Source organism: Tigriopus californicus, chromosome 4 (assembly GCF_007210705.1).
Source record: "Tigriopus californicus strain San Diego chromosome 4, Tcal_SD_v2.1, whole genome shotgun sequence".
Classification (NCBI taxonomy): Eukaryota; Metazoa; Arthropoda; class Copepoda; order Harpacticoida; family Harpacticidae; genus Tigriopus; species Tigriopus californicus.
In genome coordinates this window covers 12,376,254-12,397,687 of record NC_081443.1, presented here as the reverse complement: position 1 = coordinate 12,397,687, position 21,434 = coordinate 12,376,254, and the positions used below count along the sequence as shown (strand labels likewise).

Genomic DNA, 21,434 nt, shown 5'->3' with positions numbered 1-21,434 from the left:
TGTTCTTCTTCCTTTGGATTGTCTCCTTCATGGGCAACAGTTGCGTGATCTTCATCTTCTTGAAGGTCAAGTCCCTCCGGACGCCGGTAAGCATCCGAGTCGCTTATTGATCACCTCTTCTATCCAACCATTTATATACTCTTCATAAATACTCAACCATCGTCGTCATCTCATTCCAGACTAACATGTTCGTGATCAACTTGGCCTTGTCCGATCTGATCATGATGACAACCATGGGACCACCCGTTACCATCAACGTGTTTATGCAGAGATATTGGGCTTGGGGAGCATTCGGATGCAAGCTCTACGGCTTCCTCGGAGCCGTGTGCGGCGTCGTGTCCATCCTCTCCATGGTGGTTATTGGTTATGACCGATACAATGTAATTGTCAAGGGATTCAATGGAGTCAAGATCACCAGTGGCAAGGCCTTGGCCATTCTTTTGGCCATCTGGGGCTACTCCATTGGCATCTCTCTCCCTCCTCTTTTGGACCTGTGGGGTGGATACTCCACTGAGGGCATGCTCTTCACTTGCTCTTATGACTACTTGAACCAGGACTTCAACCACAAGAGCTACGTTCTCTTCGGTTTCTTCTTCTGCTACCTGATCCCGATGACCATGATCTTCTTCTTCTACAGCAGCATTGTCAAGGCTGTTTGGGCTCATGAGCACACGCTTCGAGAACAAGCCAAGAAAATGAACGTGGAGTCTCTCCGATCCAACACCAACCAAAATGCCGAAACCGCCGAGGTGCGCATTGCCAAGGTGGCTGTGACCAACGTGTCTTTGTGGGCTGGAATCTGGAGTCCCTATGCTTTCGTGGTCCTGATGGCCGTGATTGGCAGCAAGAGCTCCATCACCCCCCTGATGTCTCAGATCCCCGCTTTCTGCGCCAAGACCGCTTCGTGCTTCAACCCCATCATCTACGCCATGAGCCATCCTAAGTACCGTGAGGCCCTCACCCGAGAGTTGCCCTGCTTGGGTATCGAAGAGCACGTGGACTATGATGCCGGAACCACCAAGGAGACCGTCAAGTCCGAGAAGGCTTAAATAGTTCGAGATGAAGACCGACCAAACGGATTAAACATCACAATCCACGAGCAGTGTTGTTCCACTTTCTCCGAGAGAAAAGAAGATTTGATTCTTGATTCCCTCAGCCCTGCATTGTATTAATTCCAACCATTTCTGTTAATTTGATCCTGTTTGAGCATGAATAAAATCATTTTCCTATCGGAATGGACGGTGTTCATATTTTCGTAAGCACATGGTCCCTCAAGGGTTCTTGTTTCCTCTTGTTGGGCCTCGAGTTCGAAGGAAATATTTTTCTACCTTCTGTTCACCTTGTTGTCACGGAAAGATTGGCTCTCGCTCTTTCCAATCCACTCTTTTTTTACTACACTTTTGTCACTGATCTGTCTGAACTCGGTTGAAAAGTATCCACTTTCTATTTCAATCCTCTGCTTTGCATATTGTGCCCCTTTCCCGAATCGACCAGAATTGAGGAAACCCGGTCGAAGTGGTCAGCCGACAAACTTATAGATTGAGGGTGAAATGGAAAACATTGTCAATTTTGAAGTTGAGCCTCGAAAATTTATTCCATACCTGAGGTATGAAAACAGGGTCCATCTCGGGAGGAGGGTGCCACTTGAAGCCTTCCGCGTTTATGAGCAATTCAATCTTCTCCAAACTTTTAAGATCTTTTTCTCAGCCTCACGTTGCCTTCGTCAATTGATCCTTTGGTCTGGTCCACTGTAAGTTATTCCTGAACAATGGCCTTTTAATACCTAAATGATGCCATCCCCGACTATAGCCAGTAGACGGTGGACGCCCTTCAATCGTTGAATCAAAACTACTACCATGGAAACATGAGCGAAAGAACTGAAGTTCAAGTTTTATCAGTGTGTTTCCATATCAAGTTCGAAGTTTGAGGTGTTTGAAGCTCTTTTGGCCTTTTTCCTGGCCTCTCCAAAACGCTCCCAGAATATTTTGCAACAAGGCCATTTTCAGCACGTACTCCAATACACTTGAGGGAGCTTTTTCGTCCATGGCAATTTTCCAGTTAAACACCTCAATCTTGTTCAATAGGTGTGTTTGCACAATGCATCTTTTTTCAAATCCCTCGGGTTACAACACTTTCGAATATAGTGCAAGAATGTAGGGATGTTCCGACTCCACTATCATTGTTCTTTGATAATCAAGCATCTATTGTTCCAATTTTGGACAGTAAATAATGATAATAATAGTAAACTTATCCGGACCTGTGGAAATAACTTTAGTCTAGATTAGCGCCGAGTTCTAGCAACTTCTCCAAAGCAATACATGAAAAGTTTGTGAAGAAATATGCAATACCCTAGAAATTGTGGGTCGGGATCAAGGAAGCCTTGGCACGTTCCTGACAGAATGCACGACCGAGTGAAGAAATGGCACCAACACAAAATAAATTCAATCCCTGCCACTGTTTGAACAACCCACTGCTGTAACTTTGTTGTGAGGCCAATATCGAGGCCATTGACCAGTCGAATCGGGTATGAAAGTCCGCCTGGGCTAGTTTCGCATCATTTAGTAATGGAACCAAACCGACTTGAAGGTCAATGGTCGGTGTGAGTACCTACCGTGAATTTTCCGGCAGTGTATTGATTTAGTTCAGGCCATTTCCCAGTAGAGAGGCTTAGGCAAAGTTGAAGCGGTGGAGCGAAATCTTGAACAAGTGCTCGGAGCTCTATCTCACTTTTAGGATGAGGGTAAGCAAGTACGATAAGCTTGTTGCCCAATATCAAAGTAAACAACAGTTTGGATGAAAAAGATTGCTTCCACGATACTCTGGGTCAATCGAGAGGGACTTTCGAGCGATGAATTGAATATGTATTGATAACAAAAGACATGCCTGGCACAGAAACTCTTCCCCGCATCTGAACCTAAGGGCTTCCATAAGTAGAGGATGTGTCGTTGTTGATTACGTTTTTTTTGAGAATATATGTTTGGAACTTTGACAACACATTCACACGGGAAATACTGTCACACTTCAAGAACAGAAACTCTCATAGAAATAAATGACATCAATAGTGACCAGTCTCTTCGGGATACCACTTTAACCTAGGCTCCGCTGTTCCCATGCAATGAGTTTCCAATGCAGAATCGGTCGCTTAACGAACTTCAAATGCCGTTGAGAGTAATTGGAAGTTCCACGTAGAACTCTTTTCTCCCTCTGGTCATTCTTGATCATTGATTTGGCCCTTCTCCCTTGAACCTCTGGCTCTCCATTTTGCACTTTTTTCAGGCCAGGAATGGAAACGCCTGCATCCGCATACAAATGCCTCTTAAGCACAGGCTTAATTTCGAGCCATGAGGCCTAAACCACGGACGGATCCAGGGAAATAAAGAAAGGGGGAAAAGGGAAGGAGAGTGGGAATGGCGTGAGTGTGTGTAGGGACCTCAATGATCTTTTGCTTCTTCCTCTTCTCTCGACCCCCACTTGGGACCCCTGGGCTCTACATACCCACTCAAACCAATCTCCCTGGGTTCATTCAGCACTAGTTACAGGAATTGCCCCACTAACAGCCATAACGTCGCTTCTAGGATCCTTTAGTATTGTTTATGAATGTCCTCGATGACTTATTTCAGTTTTAACTAGGAGCCTAAAATGAGTATGTCATTACCATTTTTTTGCTTTTTTAGCAAAAATTCTTGTTAACAGTTATATTGCCTTAAAATTCTTCCGCCGGAATTGCATGTGTGACACTGTCGAGTGTTGGAAATGTGACCATAAATTCTTTTTCAAACTACTTTTTGCCATGTTCCTCTTTTGTTAGATTTTATTACCATTTCCAATGGGAAGGAGCAGGGAAGTGGCGAAACAACGAGGCAGCAAAGGCTTTTGTACTGCCGTTTAGTTCCTTCCTTCCTTTAGGACAAAGATCACATTAAATGTATGCCATTGGGGTAAATTGAAACAAGTCCTTTGAGCGTCTATTCATAAATAACCCGGCCCGCCCACCGAATCCACGAAATATCATGACAAGAGCGCACTCTCTGTAATAGTCTTCTTTGAACTTAGAATGACCCTATGTCAATAGTTTGGCAGTTTTTTTTGTTCAACTCGAACTTCAAACCCTGCCTATCATCACGTGCAGCAGCTGCCACTTTTCGTCTCAAAAACAACAAAGCCCGACCACCCCTTTGGGATTTGGAAATAGTTTTTTTTTCACTTTCATTGCATGTCAATCAATCAAAGCGAGCCAGGAGAAACTTGCCAGTGGTTGAGACGAGGACTTGCGCTCGCAGAAGTGGTGGGAAGGTTCAGGAGTTTTTCTTGTGGGCTAGAAAACTTGTCGACTCAATCAAAGAGGTCTTGCCGACGCCCACAAGGTCAGCCGAGTGGATGAGGATTCCAATGATTGTGGACCACATTCATGTAGACTAATCATGATCCGACAAAGCTACAAGTTCGTTTCTGGTTTATGTCTCTTTCTTGGAACATGATTGATCAGTGTTCCGACTCGGTTGCTTGTTGAGTGACAAGACCTTAGGAGGAGGATGTTCCATAATGTTGCCACCATCCATCCATTATCTCGGATCGCTCAAAATGAGCGGCTGAAGATTCTCTACAAAGTCAGAGATGTCAAAAAAAAAAAAAAACAAGGAAACAAATTGGAATGAAATCCAGGTGCACCCACGTATGCACGAATGTGCGCATGTGGATAATAGTTTCATGGCCTAAATCAAAGGCTCAAGGGGTTTGGGCCAAATTAACTTCATCGGGAGGTCGTCGGTGCAATATTGGAAGTTATGGTTTCCTTTCCTTTTTTTCTCTCCAAAATAGAAATGCACCAGCTCCGTGACTTCCATCGCCATGGCACTTGGATCTTGTTAGGCGCCCATGGATCCAGTTTGGAACGCTCTCAGATTCCCAAAGATTCGTTGAATTAACCATCTTCACTTGCGCAACGAGCCCTACCCGCACAACGAGGGTGATCCAAATCCCATGGTCACTAAGCCTCGACTGGTTTGGCGAAAATTGGCGCGGGAATCGATGGGTGCTTTTTTCCTTCACAGATAACACTTCCATTGGCGAATTGCTGATGTGTTTGAGGAGTAGTACTTTTTGCCACATCTGAAGTGCTTTGGATTCGCTCATTCCGCTCGGCAAACTTTCCGCAGAACTTTTTTAGAGGAAAAACCCCGAATTTTGAGCCTCAATGGAAGAAAATGTCCCGTTTTCAATCGAACCCAACCGCATCCCAATAATTTCAATTCTCAATCACCAAATGGAAATCGTCGGAAATACTGACTTACCTTCATCTTGCTTGGGTGCGAAAAGGTTCAGATATAGACAGTCTTCGCTTTGACGCTGAAGGTGAGGTTCCAAGAATTGCAGATATCTCATCCGAGCTCTGGACATCCGTAACAAGGCCTCGGATTCATTTCGAATGGTTGGGAACTTTTGTGGGCAAACGGGACCCGGGCTTGTAGCTTGAAGGACACCTTTCCATGGACTTGGAGCTCGAGTTGGTTGCCATCTGTAACAATAACAGCCGAAGTCGTTCATTACGCTTTTTGGGGGGGCTGGGAAAGTTCAAGTCAGGGTTGTACAATTTTGCTCGATATCAAAGGCCAAGTACAATTTTGTGAGGGAAACCAGCCTCATCCATTCAAATGACCTGAATTACCGCCTGTCACAGCCTTTGTCAAGGCTAAGATTGAGTTGAGCATTGCATTGCTTGTTCAATGAACTCTTAAGAACCGAGCAACCTTGTAAACCGAAGGCCACCCTTTCAACTTCCGAAGCCTCAAAGATCACTTTGCTAAGCTTGATTGCACTAAGACTTCATCTTCATTGAGAAACCATCTTTCCAGCTTAAAGAAGGATTAGTTTTGTCAATGTCAATACGTGTATTTTTCTCTGAAGACACGCCTCTGCCAGTTGGGCTGACATTGATCAAGTTATGCTATTGACTTGCCAATGACAGATGAGCGCTGTGGGTTAAAGCAGCGACAGATTCATTGCATGCTGTCGTTGTCAAGGCAGAAAAGCAGCAAGGCTCGGGCCTTACTTTTCCTTGTTGAAATCCGCTTTCGAGGGACGATACAATTCGCATTCTTACTACTCTCGACCACGGGTTCTTCTTGACAAATTGCGTTGGGATGAAGGCCACTAATGCTACCTCAAAGATCCTTTTTCTTGTTTCCGGCAGACAGACAAAGATATCTTCCTGGGTCTAAGGGCTCAAATTCCGAACCGAAACGACAAAAGCAACATCCACCGCCGTCTACTATATCCAGGAAACTTTTTTTCAGGCGTAAACTTTTGTTGTGGGGTTGACGCTTCCAAAACAAATTTGATCGCCCCTCAACAAGTGATAAACACTTGTACTTTCAACCTTCGTTTGTATGCTCGGAAACAATATTTGTCTTTATGGAACGAAGTTTACAACACTACCTTATAGCTACCGTAGTGGCTCGTGGCTCGTGCCAAAGTGTCGTTTGATCCTTGTTTTGATTGGAATCCCGAAATACACCTGTAACTGAAGGATGTAACTGAATGTATTTCCATTTTGAAAGACCGAGGTCTCATACTCCAGACGGATCCCTATTTGAGAGGCGGATCAGGTGGGAGACGGGGAGCTTTGTGGGCCCACATTTAAGGGTCTCTTGTCGGGTTTTACGCCTTATAAAGTAGCTCCCTAACGACGGCGGCTCGAATTGAATCATGAGCCAATCCCTGAGCGCTTTGTTGACATAATGGAACACTTTTGAATTCAAGGCTGGCTCTCTGAAGGTTTCGCCGAATGCTCGTCTTCTCGTTCTTTCATTCTGTCCCTCCATCCAAAGCGGGAAGTTCCTTTGCCAAGGGATCAATAACTCCTCTGGCCCATAAATCCTGATAATTAACGAGCTCTGCACCAAATTGAAAATTCCTTTTCCCTAACAGGATCTGTGTAATCAGTTCCACTTGGCACTGAAGTCACGGAACATTGATAGAAACAATGAGCGAGAGGACATTTGAATGTATTTTTGCACCGCCCTCTTTCCGTCTCTTTCCATGGAACTCTCCTTCCTGCCTTTGAGCAAAAATGCCCCACTCACATCTATTGAGAGCTAATGGTCTTGAAATTCTTTTGTGAGCAGCTAAGGACGTCATTTTATATCACGATAGAGTGGCCATAGAGATACAGAGAGTCTAGGAAACTAAGCCAGCAGAAATGATGCAAATTTCTTCTTTTCGTGCCTGGTTATTAAATACGAAGCCAGAAAGCACTCTGCTCCTTAAAAGTTGTATCTGCCTTCCTCGCACAGGGTGCCCAAGACTTTGCCCAAGACTTTGCCCATGTCAGAACATGGGTCGAGGATGGTTGACTGTACCTTGAAAAATGTATTCAACAGCTGAGACGAGGATTTGTCAGGAGTGAAAAAGTGAGGGACATGGTTGGAATGATCATCTTGTGAAATGGTTGCCGACTCTCATTAGGCAAATGGGTCTCTTTTGTCTTTCTCGTCCGCCAAAAATATCAACGGCAATGGATGCAGCAGGCTCTCGCGAATGCTTCTTAAAAATTCGGGGATAGATGAAGCCAATGGGAGAAGTAATTGAAAGCGACGGAAAAGGCGTTGAAAGAGAAGACCAGGAGGCTCCTATCGGGAAGCACAGCTCAAAAACAACTTCAATAACATTAGCCGTTTAATGGAAGAGCTAAAAACGAGCCATTTGTCACCAGTCACAGTTTGGTGGGAACAAGTAAAAAGTCTCCAGGTTGTCTCCTTGGCCAACTCTAGCACATTGCCACATTGGCTAATGCCAATGGACAAAAAAACAACCAGGCGCGCTGAAAATGCGGCCGAGGACATCAGATTTGAGTCCCAAGTTCATGGACTCGCTTCAAGTCATAAATATAAATTATTCCCGTAATCCACGCAATCTCATCATCTGAACCATATTCAAGACTTGTCCAGCCCTCAAAAGGAATAGGGTTCTACAACTTATGTGGGAAGTTACTTCGTACGTACGCACGTATATTTATATAGCATCTGTTTGCTGTCTCCTGAAAGTTGTCCTTTTGTGAATATTTACGAGAAAAGTTTGACAAAGGCTGGTGGTATAGATCCTTCAGGACAAATCTGATTTACGACTTTCTCTTTTGATGAGGTATTAGTAAGCGGTTTCTTGGACTTCTTGGAACGACACGCTTGTGTCACTTATGGATTTGTTTCTGGAAATGAGAAGCTTTGCCCCCGTCCCCTTGCCTAGAGTATATAGAGAGGAACTTGGGGAAGAACGGATCCAAATTATTTCCCTTCCCATTTGTTCCAAGGCTGGATCTTGAAACAAATTAGTATGCTCTTGGAATGTGTATCAAAAAGGTAATTTATTACCTAGTGTTCCACGCTCGAACGAACTGGCCGCCGAGGGACAGCTCCACCAAAAACCTTCTTGCCTGACTAAACTCAGTGCATAGTGTCGTTGAAGCTAGCTAGTATAGTGCTTACAGTATAAATGTTGTAGGTATAAAGGGAACAGATGGAGAGTAGAGAATACAATCTCTATGGTGACTATAAATTAACACTTATTGAGTACTCGGGCAAAAAATGGAGCATGTAAGAATGTTCCATGGATGATTTATGGCAAATGTTGGTTGTTATTGTTCAATGTGCAACTTATAATTGAAATGCCGTACTTCAATGAAGGCTCAATACTGAAGGGGTTGTAGATATTTGAAATTATTTTCTGCCTTTATTGTGGTTAATGGTATCAGTTGTTGAAATGCATTTCATTTAGCAACGTCAATTGGACTGCCGGTCGAAATGCGATGAACACTTTTTGTGGTACAAGTGGTACAAATTATCCAGTTTGTTTGCTCTTTTTCGGACCCAACCCTCCTTATTGAATTTCTTATCAAGGATTCACTTTTCCTCTACCTCGCCTAGAAAAGAAACTTGAAAGTAGGTTGAAGGACCCCGCTTCTAATAGATTGAAAAGGACAGTTATTGGATTAAATGAGCCCAGCACCACAGCGAAAGTCCCTTGGTGAGTTCAATTCTTTTTGAATGCAATAGCCAGCTTCCTGGTCAAGGCGTGAAATTTAGAACTTAGATTCCGTTGCTAAATGGATTGGATTAGTTTCGAAACATTTTTAGAAATTTCCTCAGGGAGAAGGACAATTTTCCTCACAACCAAAACCTTTACTTGGTCGATTGATTCATCGTGTTCATGAATTATGTTTGATGCTTCAAACCTTCAATGTTCCCGTCAATCAATATATTCAATGATTGCCCTTATATGAAGTACTCTAGTTGAAAAGCACGATCTCGCTCACGGTCAAGCTCTCCAAGTTCTCACTTTCAGGTGTCAAATGCACTTATTCTTTGACAGCTCACCCATCAGCTCGGCTTTTGTGGGATTCAATGGGACATTTCTCGTGTCCAGCCAACGAACAAACGAACGGAGGCGGACGGGTCAGTTCGAGATGTGCGATCCCTTCTTTGGGTCTAATTTCTCATCTGGAAAGAGTGTTGTTCCAAAGTTTTCCGAAGAGCAGGAGGGGGAATGAACTCGTTTGGGACAACTTCCTTTCGAATTTCGAGCAAGTTATCGTGGGAGGCTTTTATTTGGATAGCAAGTCTCCTAGCCCAGAGAAAGACAAAGAAAGGCAAAAGAGACCGGGCACACTGTAGTAATACTGGTACACGTTGTGTAGTGGAGCGAAATTGCATTACTCTGTACAATGTACACGGTTTTATTGCCAATTTTGTATGAATCCCGGCCCACTTTGAAATAGATAGGGTATTAAAGAACAAGGGTGCTCCACAACGGGTAGAAGAGGAGGAAGAGGACGACGACGAGGATCCGAGACAGCAATGCCTGCTTCATACTCGATCACACACACACACACATACATAGCCCAATGGTGTAATGGTCTGAAGGTCCGAAGGTCTAAAAATCGGACCCCCTCCTGAACCCTCAGATTGGGTCTCATCGAGGTGTGAATAACGATTAATGGATCTGTTGGTTGGGTCCGCCCCTTCTATCACTATCTGATCCAAAGATAGCCTTCAGCCTTGAGAATGGATTCATTAACTCGATTCCGGATTTCAAGGATCAAGGAGCTGAGAAAGCGGGAGTGAACTAGCTCGAGAATCTGACCTCTGGGTATTTCTGGGTGTGCACTTGAACCAGACAATGGCTAGTCAAAGGCTCCTTTGATGCAAGGACACTATTCAAAGGCTCTCCGCGAGAACATGTGAACTGCCTAACATGGTCTTTGTGGACGGGCTCTGCTTTACAATTCTTAGTCAAATGTTCTACGGGTAAGATGTAGTTGCTAGAAGGGCCCGGAGATTCTCTGGCTTTTTCTTTTTAGTTTGGTAGAAGAAAACACTTGAACCCGGTGTTATTGGCCCTCTAAACCTCTGGCAAAGCCTTTAAGGATCATTCAGGCCAACATAGACGAGAGATTACTACATAATTGACATTGCCTGTACTAATTCCAATCATTTCTTTGTACATAATTCCGTCGTATTTCAATGCCTAATGTTGTGTTGTTTTCCATTGTAATCATCAAGCTCCACTTCCTGTTGTTTTTTGCATAAATTTGATCAAATATAGAATTTTAAGAGAATATCCTTGCGAGTGGGATTGAGAAGACTTTTCAGTACCTCTTACTTTAAGCCATATCGTTGGGAATTATCAGGAGTTCCTTCTTTGTTCACAAAAACAGCTGCACGCCGTTCAGACAAAACAATGTCTGGCTGGGCAAGGCTCTTTCCTTTCAACCCTAATGAATCCCCCCCCCAAAAAAAAAAAAATCATAAGTGGACTTATTTGAAAAAAAACCGTTCTTAGTTTGTCGAATCATCTTCCAACTTCTGATTTCCTGATTTTTCATATTTGGGATGCTAGGGCAGGAAGGTTGAGCCTTGTCCAGCAAACGAAGTCAGCCTTCAATCGTCCGAATATATGTTTACGATAGGTAGTGTTATGTCCACATCAGTACAGTTCTCCGTCTATAAGTGAAGTTAGCATCAATAAGTAACTCTGAGAAAGGTTGGGGAGGAGAATCGAACCAGGGACCTCTCTCATATGAGGAAATTGCTCTAACCCCCACACCGCAGTTCCTTGCCAAGCTTTACATCCGGCGGTAGGATTCGAACCCACCAAATCTAGGGGGAAGACTCTTACCTTGGTCACTCTACCTCTCAGACCACTCGACTAATTTCCAATTAGTGTAAAAATTTCGCAAAATTTTCAATTCATTTTCCAATTATTTATTTCCAATTCAGACCGACTGGTTTCTCGCTCTAAGTTGAGAAATATATAATACCTTCCCTTTCATTTTCAATCCAGTTGATGTTGTTGAAGCCAAGGTTGAGATAGGAGGTCTTGGCAAAGCTGGTTCACCGGAATTCCTCAAAACAAGGACTTCAGTGGTCCTCTTTTAGCAAGCCGTCAGCCCTGTTCTCTCTCTGGTTGTTTGGTCGCTTGAGCAATGGTGATTGGAAAGAATCATAGATCAAGGATTGTTTGGCTATCTTCAAAGGGTGATTTTGCGGGTAGGGAGTAGCGATTTTGGATAAGTACCAAAACACGACAGAACTCGTGAAAAGAGAGCGGGGAAAGTTGGCGGTAAACACTTGTAAACAGCGTGAGGAAGGAGATCATCTCTCCTTCCCACTGTCTCCCTTTGGTGGTCTCCCGTGCTCTTCAAAGTGCCTTTAGAAACCTTGAAAGTTTTGCATGCTTCTTGCTGGTTACTCTAGTACCGTGGCCACCAGAAATACTACTACTAGTAATGACAGGCCAACTTGAAGTTAGTCCAGAAAAAATGGGAACAGGGACAAGGGCAGCTTTTTTTGGCCAAAAAAAAACATACACAGAGGCGTTGAGCGTTGATGCCGGTTTTGGTAGTTATGGGCCGCGAGTAATGGAAACTGATTGCTTGGCCGCACATTTTAATGTCATGTCGTAACGCTTATCTGCAAAGCATTTTTCCTTTACCAGATGACTCTCTGGGTTTCGACTTGATGGGCATTGAAATATTCTGGAACGGCTAGATTTGTTCCATTCATCTCCTATCATCCAAACAAATCAGGGAGGGCCTAATGCATTCCATTTGGAAGGATGAGCATTCTACTCGAAAAGAGATTGAAATAGACCCATGCGATTTTAATCAATTCCCTCTCCACTGGATTTGAGTAGAGGCAAGCGTGAGAATATGTCACTGTCCTACAGAAGTTTGTAACTGGAATGGTAATTTGTTGAATTTTGATGCGCAGTTAAATTTGAATCAGCATTGCAAGTTGCCAAAAACGTATGTTATATATAATTGCAAATCATTTCATTCCTATTCATGCGCATTCAATTAGTACTTCAGTCTTAGTCATTTCATGACATCCTTTTCAGATAGCATTTAACTGTTTCCCTTAAATGATATTAAATAACATTGATTGGATGGCTTCTTTAAGTGGGTAAATGAAAAGGAGCTTTTGCAAAAAGCGCAAAGGCGTCATTTTGAAGGACAAGACACGAAAAAAAAATTTGACAGCTAAACAGTGAGATGAAATGAATCCCTTGGGTGATCACATTTGCACTACAATCAGCTCTCTGTGAAGGGTCAGAAAAAGTTTCGACTCTCTCCGTCAGAAGACAAACAGATTGGATTCATTTCTTCCATGAATGGCCGAAAAATAATTATTTCTTGCCCTCGTCTTGCTCAACTTATCTTGGTCCCAAACTCCTTAGTGAGTCTTTGAGACAACACTTTTTGGCAGAAATGGCCCATAAATCTTTCGCCCGAGGAATGATAGTTGAAACACCGGAAATTTTGACCATTTTGCGCCATAAAAGAAACTTTCCCTTTCCCCCCTCGAGACATTGGCGATCCAACGTGAATTTCAAGCAAGTTTCTTCCCCTCCCTTCAACTCTTCAAGTCTTCAACTCATGACATGTTCCACTTTTGAGGGGCAATTTTCCTGGCCAGGCCCATTCAAATGCCATATCTTACCGATTGGATCCTACGGGCGGCGTGGCATAGCGGATTCCCTGGAACACTTCCACCGATTTCAAGCGAAGTCTCAATTCAGCCAAGGTCTCCGATTGCACCTCATGCACCCGGCCTTGCACTTGGCCATATTTGGTCAGGATCACTTTAGATCTTGGCAAAGTGTCGCCGTTTTCACTCTCATCGGATTCTTCACTTGACACCGCCCTTAGTGAGGGAAGGAGAAGGAGCAGAAGGACCGAGAGCAACAAATCGAGAAGCTTCATTTTGATCCTAATCTCATCACCACACTGTAGTTATCTCTGTTACAAGTTCGCGCTTACTACTTTGACTCGGTCTGGAAGTCACAACCATCCTAATTCGACACACTTGTGACCACACCAAGAGCGAACGAACTTGGAGCTCTTTAATGAATAGTTCCACTGAAAAACCACTTACACTCACTTAATTTCTGCCACGGCGGCTCGTGGATCGTTTAAAGGAACCCAAACCATGTGTGTGCCGCTGGTTTCGTCCCTTCGTTAGCTACTCACCAAACGCAACTAAAGAGATGGAACTGGCAATAGGACCATGTTTGGAGCCCCAATTTCGGAGAGAATCAAGAGCTGCGGTGAGGTCTCCTCTCTCCGCTTTTCGAGTCCCTCTCGCCGGCAAAATGTCTTGCCATACACTTTCATAGCCGGTCCAATGGCCAAGATGGAAAGAAAAAAAGAAAGAGAAGGAACACACAAGAAGACCAATTCTTGTCAAGGCAGAAAAAGCCATCTCAATTGATAAGATATTTTGAATGATTGGAGCACTCTCATTGAATGAGGTCTAAGGACCACTTTATACAGCTTTTGAAATAATTCAAGCCATTTTAGATCTGAATTAACCCCAAGCAATTCAGAGATGGATTTAACATCAAGTGGTTTTGTGAAGCATTCCCCAACATGAAGGAAATAAGTGTGTCTCTGGGAATCTGGCGTTTGTTCCTTCCTCAATGGAGAGGAACGGAGTTCAAGGGAAGGTTTCTGTTCTTCTGGCGGCAAAACGGAACGTGTTCCATATGCCTCCTCGAAAGCGAAGGACCGTAAAAGGACGAAACCTTTGAAAGAAGGCACAAAAACACGAGATGCACTTCTCGGATGGCAACCTTCCCTCCTTTACAACCTCTCAATTCAATCAAATTGGTCAGTCAATCGCATCTGGCTGGTACTCTTGCATCTAAAAGCCTTCTTTATTGAGTTTCGTCCCCGGGATCGAAATTGTTGCACATGGTCAAAAGGTAATGGCTCCCTTCAAGACAATGGTAGCGTTGCCACTTATTCGCAGGAAGTCATCCTCCACGCGCAAAGTGACTTCCCCTCCACGTTTGGAACACTGACGGGCGAAGAAATCTTTTTTCCCCAACTCTCCTGCCCAATAGGGGGCCAAGACCGTGTGAGCCGATCCTGTGACAGGATCCTCTGGAATCCCCACCCAGGGGGCAAAGTACCTTGACAAGAAGTCATATTTCTCGGGGCTTTTAACGGTCACAATCACACCTCGCACCCGGTCTCCTGTGTCGATGCTGGTAATGCCATCGGGCCTTTCCAGGGCCTCGAGATCCGTTTGACAAATGCGGTCGGACAAGCGGATAAGTAGCTTCTTGGTGACAGGTGACAATTTGACCTCCTTTACATCTTCCTGAGTCCACTTGGATTGTCCTTTGAGGACTTCTTGGACCACTTGCCAAACAGCCTTCTCATCATTCTTAGACACTGACCGATTGGGAGGATTGAGTGGCAACTGCATCTCAATCGACTCAGTTTTAAAACTCCTTGTGGCTTTCAAGAGGCCACTGAACTTGGTCTCGAACTCCAATGTCTGGAACGATATGTTCTGGTCATTCCGGTATCAATATGGCCTTCAAAAGAGCATACTCAATTTGTTCCAATATTCGTACCTGGTTATTGTTTCCTTGGACAAAAAATAAGACCGCAGAGGTTGCCAAGGTTGCGTGTCCACAAAGAGGCACTTCCGTTGTTGGTGTGAACCACTGAAGTGAAAATCTCTTTGAACCTGCAAAGGTTTTCGGGGATTCATCCAAAGGCCAAACGAACGCCGTCTCCGAAAGATTCATTTCGGCTGCAATCTTCTGCTTCACCTCATCCGTAATGGGGCCCTCAAGTAGACATACGGCTGCCGGATTTCCGGCTAGAGAAAATAAACAACATTTCCGGGATTGAAAACGATTTCAGAGTCCGTTTCGGAATTTCCGAGCATGACTCACCAAATGCTTGGGTTGAAAATGCGTCCACAATGAAAATAGGAAATGTCTTGATTGACGCCATTCTTGTGGCTGGCACAAGCTAGTCCCGAAATCGTCCAACTAATGTCTTGGAGTAATATTTCTCTGTAAAAACCCGTTTTGGGTACCGCTCAGTTTTTCATTGGGAGCGCACACATCTTGTCATGGACACTCTTGGCCACAGAATAGGGAATAGTACTCGCACCTTAGTTAGATTCAAACATGATTTCTGCTGCAGACCGGTAGTTTCCCCATGTCCTTCGAAATGATACCTTTGCTTAAGCGGTTAGGTCTGTGTCCTTTTTTAGCAATTCACTACTTCTTCGTTGTCTTTCTTTTGGAAGTGAGGAGGCAAGAGTCTACAAATATTAGCGTGTCAATCTACGACTTGAACATGTTCTTTTAAACGAAGTCAACGCTTGGAGTTGAACACAAGCTTTGATAACGTAACCAAAGAGCACAAGGGTTTGAGGATTTCACTTTGATTTATTGGTCATTTATGACGTAGAAATAGAGAATATGTCTTGGTTGGTCGCACCTAAGGGAATGCTTGTCTTTTCAAATGTTTGGCTTCGTATTACACAATGATTATTGGACGCTTGCCGTCAATCATAAGATTCATCTCCTCATTCTCCAACCCGTCATTATTTTGAGATGCGTTTTCGTCCATAGGTGAACGGAGACACTTATTCACTGCCCAAGCCGCAGAACACAGAATAAGGTGGGAAACCCCCACCAGAGCACCAATTATCAAGACCACGCCCAGCGTTTGAGGTTCCTCCCAATTGACCATCTCGTAGATAAAGTGGTGTCCTCCATTAGCCACTGCCTTTTCGTCTCCGGGATGAACGTGTTTGAGGTAACCAGTTCCTCCCAACAAGTAGTATATGTAGGAAAATAGGACCCATGACATTCCAAATAACACTGGTGTCCAACACTGGCGGTAGCGCCAAGGTCGGGTGGAAAAGAGCAAAAGGTCCACCCAAACCAGAAACGGGATCAAACCGTGGCCTAGAAGACGGTCCAGCCATATCTGTCCGATTTGAAAGCCAGTCAAATAATCGTCTTCCGGAGAAGCTCCCAAGGCAAATTCGGTCGGGTGGGTTTGATTGGGTAAATTGGGCACGATGAAAAACCAATAGAATAATGCCACAAGATGACTGACAGCCGCGTTGCTATTGAGAAAGAACCAGAGCGTTTTCATCCGTTTGTTGAGGAAGCTCGATTTGCGTTGACCCCGGTAAGTGAACGTCAAGTAGAACTGAAGTGCATAGGTGATGAAGGCCAGGATTTGTCCCCAGTTGGTCAAGAATATGAAGTATTTGCTCTTTTCCGAGCTCATGTAAAAAGTAAATCCCATGGAAAGGCTAGTTAATAGACAGAGTAGGCCATGCCAAGCCAGACGGCAGCGATCCGGAGCAATAGCCCTCACTTGATTCTATAAAGCAAGTTTCATCCAAGATTAAGCAAAGTCCCAGTACTTTAATTTTTCGTCTTACCCTCCGCAGATAATTCTCGAAGTTTTCACCCTCTTTTAATAAGAAACAAGTGTCGTTTCCTCGGCAGAATCCGCACTTTCCCTCCGGATCACTACGGGTTTGTTGTCGTTGCATCATGTTCCCAATGAGATTGACTTTGTTTTAAAAGGATCCTTTTAGCACCAGCTGCATTCTTCTTCTGGATGCGGCAATAATCCTTCTGGATGGATGGTCCACGACAAAGTGTTTTTACCAATGTTGATATGCAGTAGTCTCGCACTCTTGGCCGGCCCGAGAATATCAGGCGATTTCGCTCCGTCAGGGCAAAATCTAATTCGAGGCAAATGGCGGAGCAGTGAATGGCTTGCTGGGATTGTCCCGGGATTTCCCCGACTGACACAGTCCGTGGCGTGGTCTGCTACCTTGCGTAGTGTCTGGCAGGAATTTTCAATCTCAACATCTTCCTTGTCCAATGGAGTTTGGAGCTCACTCTAAATGGCAAGAGGCTAAACGGTGAATGCTAGGGTCGATTACCTGAGGGTAATTATTGGGCCTTGGTCTCAGGGCAAATAACATCGACATCTTTTGAAAAGAAATATGAGACTACAATCGAGGCCCGGTTCGAGCGATATTGTACGTACAACACAAATCGAGGTCCCTTTTGAACGGTGTGGTGCAGTACACAATACTTCTAGTGTGAAGTAATGTTGTCAAGAAAAGAGACCTTTCCAAGAAGAATTACTTCCGCCTGTTTGACGTAAATGGTTGAATTGACGTCAGAGTTGATGCGGTACTCACAAGTTACCATCGTACAACCAATATTGACACAAATATGCGCGCATTTCAGCACGGTATCCAAAGACACCTCGAATCATTGCATTGAGAACAGAAAGGAAGTATTATTAGCTTACTCCCTTCATACAAAATCACAAATTTGGGTTGGAAAATAACAAGATAGAGCAGGTTTATACATGAGAATAATGTTTCTGCCCTTTCGTCAATTTACTACCCCATTTGTTTGCAAAACTGAAATTGGGAAATCTAAAAGCAGACGCATGGCAGATCCTAATCGTACGATACTGGTGAGGATGCATTTGTGACTTAAAGTTTGACTTCCATAATCCAAAGGTCCCTAACTGATGTCTGAATAGATTATTCTATTGATTTATGAATTCATACAGAAGGAAACATGAGACCTATCAAATGACTCATATGTCATGTTACTCGATCGAGTACAAGGCTTATGGAATTTTGAAGAGTGCATAAGAGCTCACTTTAAAATCTTTCAACTAATAAGGAATTTCATAGAAAATACAAACTCAGTAGTGAATGGGCCCTTATGCCATTTTCATCCCTGATATGTCTTTTTTTTTCTTTTTGCTTTTCAAGTGAGCCATTATATTCAAGGATAAGCGCATTGTATTCAAGTTGAATTTTATTCATGATAAAATCAGCCTCTGTTTTCGCACCGCCAAGCCCTAGATAATGAGATGCCCATCCATGACCAAACATGCTTCAGCAATGAGCGTTGTGGTGTCTGGAGCCATCACAATTCCCGTCTCTCCGCCTCGTTTGGAGCATTGCCTGGCCTTCATTCGATCCTTTTTCAAGATGGCCTGCCAATATGGGCCTAAAACGGCATGAGCAGATCCAGTGACAGGATCCTCTGGCACGCCCATCCAAGGGCCGAAATATCGGCTGTAAAAGTCCAACTCGCTTGTATCAGGAGCCTTGCAGGTCATAATGATGCCCTCTACTCGGCCTTGAGTATCGACGGATAGAAGGCTGTTGGGGTCCACTTGAATCGCTTCGAATTCGCTTTGAGTCCAAGAGTCTTCCAGACGAATCACTAGACAGTTGTTGGCATAGGGAGATAATTTCGCCTCTAAATACTTTAGACCTCCTATGCAAGTCTTTATCAAGGCCATCATTCCCAAATCTGATTCCTCAATGCTCACGTCCGGTGGATTATTAGGTAAAACGAGCAGAAGTTTGCCATTAGAGTGATCTTGACGCACTTGAAGGCTTCCGGAGGTTTTCGTTTGAAACGTGATCACCTGTGACACGATGAAGAATGGAATGTTTAATCTTAAATGTAAGTAAAACGAATGACACTGAAAAAGGGAATACCTCGTTGGTGTTTCCAAATTTAGAAATGAGCACCTTGGCCGAGGCCAAAGTAGCGTGTCCACAGAGCGGAATTTCCATTGTGGGCGAAAACCAACGAATCTTGAAGTGGGAGTTGGTACTGAAATCTGATTGGCTTTGCTCAGATTCTTTGATTGGTGAAATAAAAGCTGTTTCTGACAGATTCATCTCTGCTCCAATTTTTTGTAGGACTTCGTCGCTGATATTGTCCTCATTTAATGGGCAAACAGCTGCTGGATTTCCGACTAAAAGAAAATAGGTTTACCTTATGAAGGCTGAGCAAATTTATTCTAGAAAGGCTGGGGACTGAACTTCTTAATCGTAAAACCTCATACATCGTGGGAGGTAAGTATTTTTAGACCAACACCTGTCAATCTTGAAGTAAGGAGGGTTTCAAGGAACCACAATCTCACAACTGGACCACTACCGATGACTGAAGGGTCCCACCCCAAAACCTTTTGGATCAGCCCCCCTATGCTACACGAAATATGGTTTACGTTCTGCACTTCAGAGAGCGCTTGGTGTGTTAGCTTCTACGGAATGTAGAGCCGATTCCTCTTATTTGAATTATCATGCATTTGAGTTGTTTTTGTCCAATTCTATCAAATTCTTATGTACAATTAGTGACCTGGGTCACATAATGTCTGGAAAAGATATTGCTTTCATGGCAAGTCACGAGTAGGTTATTTATCAATCTACCGTGCTTCATCACGTTTTGCTTGGGCTGTCTGACGGTGCAAATAAGGGTCCTTTTGGTTGAAAACTTTTGGTATCAACTTAGAACATGTGAAACGTCCAAATTCCATCATTTGCCCTTCAAAAGTAAGGGATTTTGGAACGCCAGGAGTAAATTGCCAATCTCATACTTTCATCATCGAGCAAAACATACACTTTACGTCAAATTTCAATCTTTCGATTCCGGCAAAGTGTTCATTCGGTCCAGCGAAAATTAGAGCTAGTTTTTTACTAGTTTTATCACGGTCGCAGACCAGTGTTAGGTTTTAGTACTGGGTATGTGGTAACAAACAGCTAAACACATACTTGTACTGACAATGGATAAAAATGATACAGTTAATTCAAATATTACCGAAAGGTTTGTTGGCAAAAGCGTCCACAATTAACACAGGAATCTTCATTTCTTGTCTGTTTTGAGATTCGATTCGAGTAATTTCCCTCTTAGATCGCAGTGGACTGAAGCAGAGCAATGGAAAAAATGTATTTGGATACCCAGGGCAAGGTTATTTTTGACACTTGTCGTTTCTCAAACTTGATTGTGGCCCAAGAGCAAATTCCTAGCCAAGAGTGCTGATATAACATGTTCTGAACATCAGAGGAGAGTTTGGGGTAATTTATTTCTAAACTCTATGGCAAGGTCAGATACATCGCAAGTTAAGAGGCAAATAAATCATCGGTGGACATCGTACACAATACGAATTGCCAGCAAATTTCGACCAGTTTCGCTAAATTACAACGGAACTTGCATTCATCGGACTCTAACAACCTCAACCACTGCTTAACACATGGCAATGACCCTGGAAAAGCGGAGCTGCTCTACGTTTCTTACAAGGGGAATACAATGTGACTTAATTTTTAATACAATCCATCATGCTAAATACAAAATAAGCATGACGATGATCCAATTTGCCAATTTTATACAATAGCTCATGGTAAATTACATCGGCGTGGCCAGTTTATTTCATCAATGAGAGTGACCCAATCCCAATTCATTACCATGTGCACATAGGAAATATGATTTTTAGACTCGGCGGTAGATGATAAAATTGTTACAAAGTCTTATTGATGCATCATATTACAAGAATTTGTTCTTTTTTTCAAAAAAGAAACTCCCATCCTATTACATCTCAAAGCGACCCAAACCCCCCACAAATACTCGTCAGTCGTTTCTACCTCAGCCCCCAAACCAGCCTTTACTTTTTTTCTTGTAGCAACTGAGTGATATTTGAAGCTTTCGGAGCAATATTTCAAAGAAATTGCCGAATGCCGAAATATTAGAATCAACGACAAGAAGAGCTAGTAAATTGTCATTTTTTACTAGCGACAATGAAAATATAGGTTTGAATCATTTCATATTTACATTCGTCAAAGGCTCTTCAATTAGAAGTAAAAGCTCATTCCGAGTGAAGTTTTCAATGGGTTAGTTGGCATGAAATCATCGTTTGACTTGATTTTGTTACACCAATTTTCTGATAATTTTCTGAAATGAGAATCTCTAACAATCTTTTCTCGTCATGACTATTTTGCTATTTTGCGTACACTCAACAATCAATAACAGTCACGTGTGATAGTGACTGAGTGTACGATTTTAAAATGAAATGTTCGGCCACTGGCTGCTATTTCGGCGAAATGCACCACCCTTCCTCATCAACTGAGTGGAAGCTGGAATTCAAACGGACACATATCAGTGTTGCCACTCACACCCATTGTTGTCCAGTAAGTCCATGTGTAAGACAAACGAGTTAAGTTCACTTTCTCAAAACTCCCAGAGTCCAACAAGAAGCAAGAACCGTTTTCAAAACTGGGAATCTT

General features: G+C 43.4%; 5 protein-coding genes across 5 annotated transcripts in view; 1 reads left to right on the top strand and 4 right to left on the bottom strand.

The window, feature by feature from the left end:
• LOC131879161 (compound eye opsin BCRH2-like) lies at positions 1-1,235 on the top strand (the record flags this gene model as incomplete). The annotated part of the gene is given in 2 exon segments (XM_059225407.1): positions 1-86; positions 180-1,235. Coding segments are annotated over 2 exon segments (956 nt in total), but the record flags the coding sequence as incomplete, so codon positions are not given.
• The window catches only part of LOC131879155 (neuroligin-4, Y-linked-like), a 41,796-nt gene extending 27,750 nt beyond the window's left edge, over positions 1-14,046 (bottom strand). The window contains exons 1-2 of the mRNA XM_059225395.1: positions 12,993-14,046; positions 5,292-5,515 (exon numbers count right to left, since the gene is read on the bottom strand). Coding sequence (XP_059081378.1) covers positions 5,292-5,515; positions 12,993-13,255 — 487 coding nt within the window. The 5' untranslated portion in view covers positions 13,256-14,046. The remainder of the gene's footprint in view (positions 1-5,291; positions 5,516-12,992) is intronic.
• A 131-nt stretch (positions 14,047-14,177) lies between these two features.
• On the bottom strand, positions 14,178-15,466 carry LOC131879164 (phenazine biosynthesis-like domain-containing protein; the record flags this gene model as incomplete). Its single annotated transcript, XM_059225411.1, is given in 3 exon segments — positions 14,178-14,837; positions 14,917-15,167; positions 15,244-15,466. Coding segments are annotated over 3 exon segments (900 nt in total). The 3' UTR covers positions 14,178-14,249.
• On the bottom strand, positions 15,363-16,996 carry LOC131879163 (uncharacterized). The gene is made up of 2 exons (XM_059225410.1): positions 16,761-16,996; positions 15,363-16,699 (listed from the first exon to the last, which is right to left on the bottom strand). Exons 1-2 carry the CDS (start codon positions 16,875-16,877, stop codon positions 15,839-15,841), a joined length of 978 nt encoding a protein of 325 aa, XP_059081393.1. The 5' UTR covers positions 16,878-16,996; the 3' UTR covers positions 15,363-15,838.
• A 1,160-nt stretch (positions 16,997-18,156) lies between these two features.
• On the bottom strand, positions 18,157-20,135 carry LOC131879165 (phenazine biosynthesis-like domain-containing protein). The gene is made up of 3 exons (XM_059225412.1): positions 19,975-20,135; positions 18,870-19,132; positions 18,157-18,796 (listed from the first exon to the last, which is right to left on the bottom strand). The coding sequence occupies exons 1-3, from the start codon at positions 20,021-20,023 to the stop codon at positions 18,218-18,220; spliced, it is 891 nt and encodes a 296-aa protein (XP_059081395.1). The 5' UTR covers positions 20,024-20,135; the 3' UTR covers positions 18,157-18,217.
• Positions 20,136-21,434: the final 1,299 nt, after the last annotated feature.